This window comes from Elephantulus edwardii, unplaced genomic scaffold, assembly GCF_000299155.1.
Source record: "Elephantulus edwardii isolate Elephantulus edwardi_28Jun2011 unplaced genomic scaffold, EleEdw1.0 scaffold00082, whole genome shotgun sequence".
In the NCBI taxonomy this organism is placed as follows: domain Eukaryota; kingdom Metazoa; phylum Chordata; class Mammalia; order Macroscelidea; family Macroscelididae; genus Elephantulus; species Elephantulus edwardii.
The window spans coordinates 960,281-969,988 of NW_006399832.1; the positions used below are offsets into that span (position 1 = coordinate 960,281).

The 9,708-nt window shown below is 39.8% G+C and overlaps 1 protein-coding gene across 1 annotated transcript in view; it reads left to right on the plus strand.

Annotated features, from left to right (window-relative positions):
• Positions 1–1,982: 1,982 nt before the first annotated feature.
• AGGF1 (angiogenic factor with G patch and FHA domains 1) overlaps positions 1,983–9,708 on the plus strand; it is a 39,007-nt gene continuing 31,281 nt past the window's right edge. Inside the window, exons 1-3 of the mRNA XM_006889833.1 lie at positions 1,983–2,198; positions 5,516–5,618; positions 7,894–8,096. Of these exons, the coding sequence (XP_006889895.1) occupies positions 1,983–2,198; positions 5,516–5,618; positions 7,894–8,096 (522 nt within the window). The remainder of the gene's footprint in view (positions 2,199–5,515; positions 5,619–7,893; positions 8,097–9,708) is intronic.

Sequence of the window (9,708 nt, forward strand, 5' to 3'; positions counted from 1 at the left end):
CTGCTGGGGGTTTATGCAGCAGCACCCTGTGTGTTAAGGGTCACACAGGTGTGGGTTGCAGGGGCATCACACAGTGTCGGATAGTCTTCATTCCTCTGGGGTCTCACAGTCTTCACTCCTGTGGAGTTCCACGGTAGGTGGCTGGCTGTTGTTCTTCCCGGGTCTCTTCCAGGCCCCTCTCGTGGTGGAACCCCGTCTGGCAGCAGCGTTCTCACCCTTTCCAATTTTGAACCATGTAGCGTTCCCTTGCTCTGTTCTGACAAATGCCTCCTGGTCCAAGTACATGTTTCGCCTAAGTACAATCGAATGTTCTGTGATTCCCATTCTTCTCAGAGTCATAATGAGGTTAGAGAATTTATTTATAAAATGTTGGTGATTAGAGAAGCAAGTTTTGCTTGTCTACATGATAAACTCCTTACATTTTCAGACATCGCCTTGTCGAAGGGCTAGTGAAAAAGGTATACTGGTTTAAAATAGAGTAGGTCTCTGCTCATTGCCTGCTAAAGCTGTGACCTAGTAGGTCATAGAGTAAAACAAAAAGCAGCCAATCACTGAATAAGGTACCAAACAGGTTCTTACTCTTAGCCATTATTTAAAAAAATATTGTTCTGAACACATGGTCTGTAACAGTCTGTATACTAGATCCTGAGCAAGAAGGATGGGTTAAGACATGGTCTTGGGCTTTAGCACAGAACTCAGGATATTGTTTTAGTCAACACTGGAAAGGAAAAATCCTTTATTAACTTAAAGGTGGGTGAAGCAGTGCCAATCTCTAAGCAAATGAAAAACCAAATAAACCCATCCAGACGGGCTTTCTCTTCTGCAGAACTCAGTAGTTTACTTTCTTACAAGAGAGACGTTCTTCTCTACTGAGTCAGACTTTGTGTATTTGCTTCTACTGGGGCTGAATTAATTAGTAGGAGCACAACGAGAAAAAAAAAAAAACCAGATACGTGTGGGAACACTAGAACCTAAACCTGATTTATAATGATCTCATAATCCTTGGGGAGTTCTGGTGGTTTAGTGGTGGGGAGTGGTGCACATCAATCCCAAGGGCATGTGGTTTGAATTCACCACCCCCATCTCCCCACCATTTACCGCATCTGAAAACCCCCTAGAGTGACAGCTGCGACTGGTTTATGACTTGAAAGTCCTTAACTATAGTAGTTAAGAGATTCTGGCATCTAAGTCATTGTGTTGCTAACCCAAAGGCAGATCGGGATCCACATGAGGCTCTGAGAAAGGCAAACTCCAGTGTGATCTACAGCCTCTGAAAACCCACTATCGGATCAGCTATAAGTCAATTCTGACTCCAGAGCACAGAAGTTAAGGCTTTTTGTTTGTTTTATAATCGCGAGCTATTTCTTCAAGACTTAAAGTTCTTATTTGTAACATGATCTGTAATCAGTAAGTGAACTCTCTACAGGAAACTCTCCCAAAGAAAGGCAGAAGATACAGGTTGAGACCTGAAGTGACAACTTTCCCATTCAGGACGTCAGCAAGCAATTTACACGCCCCCGGGTTTCCACGCCCTCACTCGGTAGGGAGTGCGCATGTGCCCTGGCCGGACCCTCTCGCCTTCCGTCGTTTCCTTTTCTACTGCGGCCCCGCCCACCGCCAGGGCCATCGTTTCCGGTTCAGCTCTGGCTGGGCAGGAGAGCGCTTAGCTCCTGGTTCTGTGGCCCGCCCACTGTTCTAGCGCTCCTCCTGCCTTCTTGGCTGGTGAGGAAGGAAGTAAAGTTTTTATGTTTCACAGGTACGCGGATCGCAGACTATCTTGTGTTCCCTTCCTCGCTGCCCGCAGTCGCGCTCGGCTAAAGGCAGCGAGCTTCAGGTCGTCATGGCCAGGGGCAGCCGCAGCCGGGCCGGTGTGAGGCGGCCTGTTGCTGCCCGCGCGCTTCCCTGGCCTCTGGGAACGCCAGTCCCCGCACTGGTCTGAACTGAGCCCCTTGGCGCCCGTGGGGCCCCTCGCGCCAGGTTACATGGCCTCCCAGGTGCCATCGCAGCCGTCCTCGCCTTCTTCGTCGCCACCCACCTCCCCGGAGCCCGAACTTGCCCAGCTTAGGCGGAAGGTGGAGAAGTTGGAACGCGAGCTGCGGAGCTGCAAGCGGCAGGTGCAAGAGATCGAGAGGCTGCTGCATCACACGGAGCGGCTGTACCAGAGCGCCGAGAGCAACAACCAGGAGCTCCGCACTCAGGTGCCCGCCGCCGGTCCCTGTCCCTGGCGAGGCCTCTCGCCTTTTGGGCAGAGTTACAGAACTACTACATAAACCACTTGAACATTTTTTTAAAAATTGTATTTTAATAGCTTAATGCGATAATTTGCTAATGCCAGGTACTTTGGGGGAGCAAACCCAAGAATTTGCATTACTCGTTTTGAGCTGCAGTTCTGGCTGCCATGAATTGAGTTTAAGTATTTTGGTTGGATGATGCTCATTCTCACGTGTAACTTCCCATTGGTAGAAGGTTCATTTGTGCATTTTTTCCCCTAGATAGTTTTTGAGTTTGTTAAAGTGCCAGCCAACCTCTCCCAACTCGCTGGACGAATGAGAGGTGATGAAGATGATTGATTCATTGCGATGGAGTAAGAATCAACCCATAATTGATGCTTCAGGGGATTTTCAGAATTCTGTAAGGCCCATGGGAGGAGATTGACCATCCTCCTCCTCCCTAGCAGCTGGTGGATTCGAACTATGGTTGCGTTGGCAGCGCAACTCCCTACCACTAGGCCACCAGTATGACGGGTACTGAGCCTCACTTGCCCGTACAGGGGGGATAATGTTACCCCAAATTTGTGAAGATTAAATGTGAAACTCATCCACAAAACCTTGAAAGTTTAACAAGTGTAGGGCGGCTAACTGGGCATTTATCATCGTGTACTTTCTAGTGGAATTAGAAGATACATAACTGCCTTTGTAAAAGTCATTCAGCAACTTGATTTTGTCATCAAAATATGCAGTAAGAGCAAATACTTAACATGCCACTTAAAAAAAAAATTCTTTAAAATTCTTTGACCAGTACTTCGTTTTTAGAAACAAGAAAACCAGTACCAGTTTCCACGTGGAGGAGAGGCCAGATAAATCCACTAACCCAGCAGTGTAATTTTTCTCCCTGTCACCACAGAATCTTGCTACTTATTTTGTTGTTTTGCTTCTGTTTTCCAGCTTGATTTATTGGGCATTTGCACTCTTTGGGCATAGGACTTAGAGCTAGTTTCACCTGATTGAATGGAAATTAAGCTATTGCCTAGCCCATCATAACTTTTGGTGCATTTCCTAAAATCACATAAATAGGCAAAGGACTAACAAGATTTGCTGTTCTTTCTTATCAAAAGAACTATGCCTTGAGATATCCATCATAAGAATTATCTTTAACTTTGTTTTTGTCTACCATCGACTCGGAATCAATGCATAGCTGACCCTGCGATGGGTTTTTAGAGGCATTTAATTCAATGGAAGGAGATTGCCCATAGATTTGAACCACAGGCCTTTGACATTTCAGTGCACCTTCTTGCCACTATGCTACCAGAACTCTCTATTAACATTATAACCCAGAAATACTTTTTCTTTACTAACAACAAAAGGAGGCTTGGTGGAAAAGTGGTTAAGGATTGACATTAACATGAAAATAGGTGGTTCAACTATAACAGCTATTTCCTGGGAGAAAGATTTAGTTATTTATTCCATAAAACATTATAGCTTCATAGAAAACTTACTGGGTAGTTCTATTCTGTCCTTCCTATAGGGCTGCTATGAGTTGGGATCTATGAAATTGTAGCATTTATTTATTTTTAAGACTCTTGGATGTTTAAAAGAGCTAGTAAGGACTATGCTAGGGGGGAAAATCAGAAATGGTTAACGTAATTGCAAGGAAGGATGGGAAATATGGGACTTTAGGAAGAACAACAACACCCTTTATAGTTTACGTTGTTAAAAAAAGATTTGCTGTAATCAAAACCCCCATTGCTTTCACGTCAGTCTGACTCAGTGACTACAGATGCCAAAAACAAACATATTTAAATTGCAGTGGCTGAGAAATCTTGATTTGGGTGCTAACAGTGACAGTGACATTGGGCTCGAGCATGTTGTAGATCTGAGCCTGGCACAGAGTCAGGCACAATTCCAAATTGTTGCACATAGGTTTGCTGTGGGTTGTAGTTAACTCGACAGCACCACGGCGTTTGGTCCCTTTTTCCTTGGGCCAGATTGGGTAGGGTATTAACTATAAACAGAAATTCAGTAATTCTGTTTATCTGGAACAGTAAAAAGCTTAATAATTAAGAATGAACTAGTGGAAAAATACTACTTAAACTTTGGAATGAGAAGCCTCATGCAAGAAAATTTTTCATCTGATCATTTGCTATCTGTTGTTGGTTGCCATGGAGTTAATTCTGACTCCATTTTCCTTGTGGAATGGGAATTTAGACATTCTGAGAGTGTGGGCTTCATATTTCGGCACCCTTGGGCCCTTGCTTGCCTCAACCTTAATCTACTACTAGTTTGCAGAGTATCTGGTTCTCATAAAATGCCTAGGTAATCTACTTATCACCTCCTTTTAAATTTATGTATCATTAAATAGTTCAAAAGTTATGTTTTTATTGATAGACTGAGATCCTGCTAGACTGAAATCTGTTGAGTAAGGCAGTTCTTCGTTCTTGCTCTGATCTATGTAGCATCCTTTTAGATTTTGAATGTAAGAGGCATATGGAAGAAAACAGTTACTTATTTTCTTCTGCTCCAGGAATACTTAGTCATAAGACTGCTATGTAAAGACAAATGAGCATTGATGTATTTAAATAGGTCTGGGCATGTTGTTAGGAGTCTGTTCATAGGAGAGGGACATCATGCTTGGAAAGGTGGAGTGTCAACAAAAGAAAGGAAGACCCTTGACCAGGTGTATTGACACAATGACTGCTACAATGGGCTCAAGTGTGTCAGAGATTGTGAGGATGGCACACGTTAGGGCAGGGTTCAGATTTGTTGTTCCTAGGGTTGCTGTGAGTTGAACAAATTAGTTAGTTGCTATGGCACCTAACTACAACAACATATTTAAGTGAATGTTTAATTCAAGATGTCTAATATTAAAAAATTCTACATGGATAGAAATGTATGTGTTTGTACTTTTTTTCTTTAAAGAGCAAGATTTTATAGCCTTGAACACCCCATGGGCACTTGCTTTAAGTGGTTTTTCTTGAGCTGACTTAAAAATATTCATATTTAGATAGTTACTTTTGTTGTTACAAATAAAAGATCCTGTTTTGAGAGGCTTATTACCTTTCAAATTTCTGTGGTAATATATAAAAGCTTAATAAAATTGTTTAGAAAGAAAAGTATCTACCTGTGTGTATTAGATATAAGAGATGATATATTTAGTTTTTGTGAAAAGGAAATTAACTGCTTTTAATGATTCTCTAATGCTTTTACCAAGAAATGTAAGTAATTATTGTAGCTTTAGAAGAATGGTATTATTAAATTGCATGTTATTTGTTTTTTTCTAAAACCTCACTTTCTTTCAGGTGGAAGAGCTCAGTAAAATACTCCACTGTGGACAGAATGAAGATAATAAAAAGTCTGATGTAGAAGTACAAACAGAGAATCACACTCCTTGGTCTATCTCAGGTATTTAGATTGTACTGGGGCTGTCCTGACTATTGTAAACTCAAATCATGACAATGTGGAGTTTTCTTTAAAGTGAACAGAGATAAGTATGAATACTATGACAATGCCAAATTCTGTTTGACTTGATAATTTCTAATAATCTCTGTTGGTAGAAGCTTGTGTGTCATTAAATTGGAACCAAATCAAGATGACCCTCCAGTGGTTTTCAGAGGCAGAGTAGAAGTTATTGCCATTTTTATAAGTATACAATGCTGCTAATGTACTTTCTGTAGAGTAATTGTTGCTTTGGATGATGGCTGCAACTGAGTCATCTGCTCTCATATCTGGCATTTCACATGATCACAGCACATGTTTCTCTTTGATGTGCCCTATTTATTATTGTGTTTAAGGGAACTCTTGAGGCCTTGTAAGAATTTGTGCCACCAACCCTAAGACAAGTGGTTCAAATCCACCTGCTGTTCCCTAGGAGAAAGAATGGCAGTCTCTTCCTGTGTGATTTAGCATCTGAAAACCTGTGAGAGTTTTCATGAGTCAGTTGCCACATGATTTCACATAACAATGACAACTTACTGTGTTTCATGCCAGTGTTTTTAGTCCCTTGTGAGAATGGTGAACCCATGACTTGACTTTGAGGTGAAAAACATACTGAATGAAACAATGTGTCAAAAGAAGTGGTCTTTCCCTATAATTTAGCTAAATTGCTAATCACAGAAATAGTATTAGAATTAACTATCTGTACAGTATAAGGTATTTCTAAAAAACTCAATTTTTATGAAGGAAAATGATGGGAAAACCCCCAGCTATCTTTATTTCATTGTCAGTTAATAAGCAACAATACTGAGATGTGGTTAGAAGAATTTAAAGCAATGCTTTTTGTGTGTTTTGTTGGGTTTATTTTACATTATTTACTGACTTTTTACTTTCGCTTTTGAAAATACAAATGTACTTTTATTTATTATTTTAAGGAGGATGGTTTCTCATGTTTTATTAACGGGTTTATATAAAATATTTAAGATAAATAAGTTATAATCCTCATCTTCTTCATCTTCTTCCTCTTCTTCCCAGTTCATCTGTAGGTAATGTAATTCATAACTTTCTTCACTGTTAGCAACTACATGCAACCAATCATGTTGATTTTATTCTTCTTCAAATATTTTTTGGTGAGGTATTTCAGATACCTTTTGAAAAAGGCTATAGTTACCTTGGTCGTCTTTCAGTGGTTACACTGAGATTACCAATTTTCCTGTTTGATTCTTTCTTAAAGAAACTGCTCAAAATTGGCAGCATCTTGGAGGTTTTATGTACAATCTGTCAGCTGTTTTAACACATACAAATTGGCAGAATTTTGACAAATAATAACAATTAACACACAAGTGACTGTGAATAAGCAAAAAACAACTTTTTAACTCTTGTCCCAAGAGATGAAGCTAGACTTCAAATTTATACAGAATATCTTTCACCTGAATAAACAGGCCAGAATAAAATCTGTATACCGTCACGAACAAGGATCAACTCCTCAGTTAAAATTATCATGCCTATATCCAACAATGTGTCCACCAAGTCTAACCTTCTGAAGAGAAAATTATTTGGACTTTGATATTTGGGATATTACTGAACATAATTTGAAAACAGACCCTCCAGGACTGAAACCTAACAATTTATTTCGGGTAAGGGATTTATTTTCTGAAAAGCAGCACATGGCATTTGTGAAAAAAAACCTCTTTTTGTGGGGTTGGCTAGGAAGGGAAGAGAGGTGTGGAGAGAAGCATAAAGTTTAGAGCATGCTTTTTCTTTGTTCTTTGTTAATCAATGCCATGCTGTAGTCCTCAGAAATAGAGGGATATCCCCAATCTTACACTAAAAAAAAAATTTGGCAGCATTGACTATTCTATCTTCCACTAGATGGTCAAAGGTGACCTTCAGAACCTGTTTCTTTTTTTTAACCCCTCTTTGCCACAGGCATTTTCACATGTCTTGTGGCAGCAGTGAAGACAGAGAATCTTTGCAAAATAGCTTGATACAGATGCTTTTCTTTATTTTATTACTATGTTTAACTTTGTTATTTAGGATAGTGAAGATGGTGTTAGAATTGACATATATATTTCTATAGATTTATCCACTAATTTTACTATTTTAAAGTATACAGTTGAGAAAATCATGATTTAATTTTCTTTCTTTTGGTAATATAGGCTGTTTTACATCTAATCTCTCGCTCTAGATCAAATTCCTTTTTATATTAAGAGTTCTAACATATTACCACTTGTGTCTATTGCAGAATATTATTATCAGACATACTATAAAGATGGTAGTCTTCTAGATAATGTGACTGAACTCCCAGTTCAACAAGGTCAGGATACTGAAGCTTCTGCATTTAATTCCGAAGACCAGCCGCAAGTAGAAAACCGTGCTTATACTGGCACTGATTTAACAGAAAATGTTAAATATAGACAAGATGACCAATTCCCTTCCAGATTACAGGTAATAAAATGTTGAACTTGAAATGACTGGTGCTGAAGAACTTGGATTTTATTTTTATCAAGTAGAAAAATAATATTTTGTCTTTCTGTTATGTTGAAAACGAGATTTTGGCACATCACAGCATACAATTTTAAATAACGGTTTTAAACACAGAATAATAATTTTTCAGAAACAGAAATTAGAATATGTTCATATGCATAATTGTTTTCTGTTTCTGTTGTGTTTCAGAAATGCATGATGTATATAGTCTAAAACAAAGACAATTTGTTATGTATGTAAGATATTTTAACTTAAAATTAACCAGTAAATTTTGGATAGTGTCCAAAGACAATATATATTCTTATGTAACATAAGATAGAATATTAAAATACACAAGTGAATATTTTCATTCACAATACCAGTTTCCATTAATGGAATCTCCTTTAGCATCTGTTATTTTGTGAATTGCTAATATAAATGGTTGTTGTTGTTGTTGTTATGTGCCGTCGAGTCGTTTCCGACTCATAGCGACCCTATGCACAACAGCCCTAAACCCTGCTCTATCCTGCGCCAACCGCACCGCCTCTGACACACCCATCCCGATTACCCCAGTCACCAAATCAATCCATCTCACAGAGGGTCTTCCCCTCCTGCATTGTCCCTCAACCCTCCCAAGCATGATGTCCCTCTCCAAGGACCCGTCCCTCCTGGCAACATGTCCAGAGTATGTCAGATGAAGCCCCAGAATCCTTGCCTCCAAGGAGTAGCTTGGTTTAATCCTCTCCAAGATGAATCTGTTTGTTTTCCTGGCAGTCCATGGTACATTCAGTACCCTTCTCCAGCACCACAGCTCAAAAGCATCCACTCTCCTTCTGTCCTCCCTAGTCATTGTCCAACTCTCTAAGTTGTCTATTATGTTAATTATGTTAAATGTTTGTTATGCACAATTTTAAGCATTTGCAGAAGTAGGCACAGTAAACAATATAATGAACCTACATATGTCTATCAATTTGTGACCAGTATTATTAATTGATACCTCCAAAGGGAGCTCTGGTCACCTAGTGGTAAGAATCTGCACTGTAATCCCAAAGGTATGCAGTTCAGATCCGCCAGCCACTCCGCAGAAGGATGGATAATCTCCTATGCCATTTCAGCCTCTGAAAACTTGCTGGAAGGCCAACTATGGGTTGGTTCTAACTCCATGGTACACAGCATCAACAGCTGGTGGCTAGTGGTAAGGAACTCACTATCAATACAATGCACTGCAGTTCAAATCCAGCAGCTGTTCCACTGAGTAAGGATAAAGATGGGCTGGACAGTCTCCTGCCTTGCAATTAACTGCCTCTGAAAACTCAGTCGACAGTCAGCTATGTGTTGGTTCTGACTTAGCATTACAAAACAACAGCACATTTTCAACATCCTCATTTTGTTTTTAAGCATATCCTAAGAATCCTATGACACAGTGACAATCATAGTGAGCTTGGGTGTGACAGACATTCTATGAGGATGGGCAGGATAGGGCAAAGTTCAGATCTGTTTGTTGTTCATGGGTGGCTATTAGTCGACTTGATGGCTCCTAGTAATAAGCATCATCCTGTAAGTATGTAGGATTTCATTATGTATGTTAAAAATA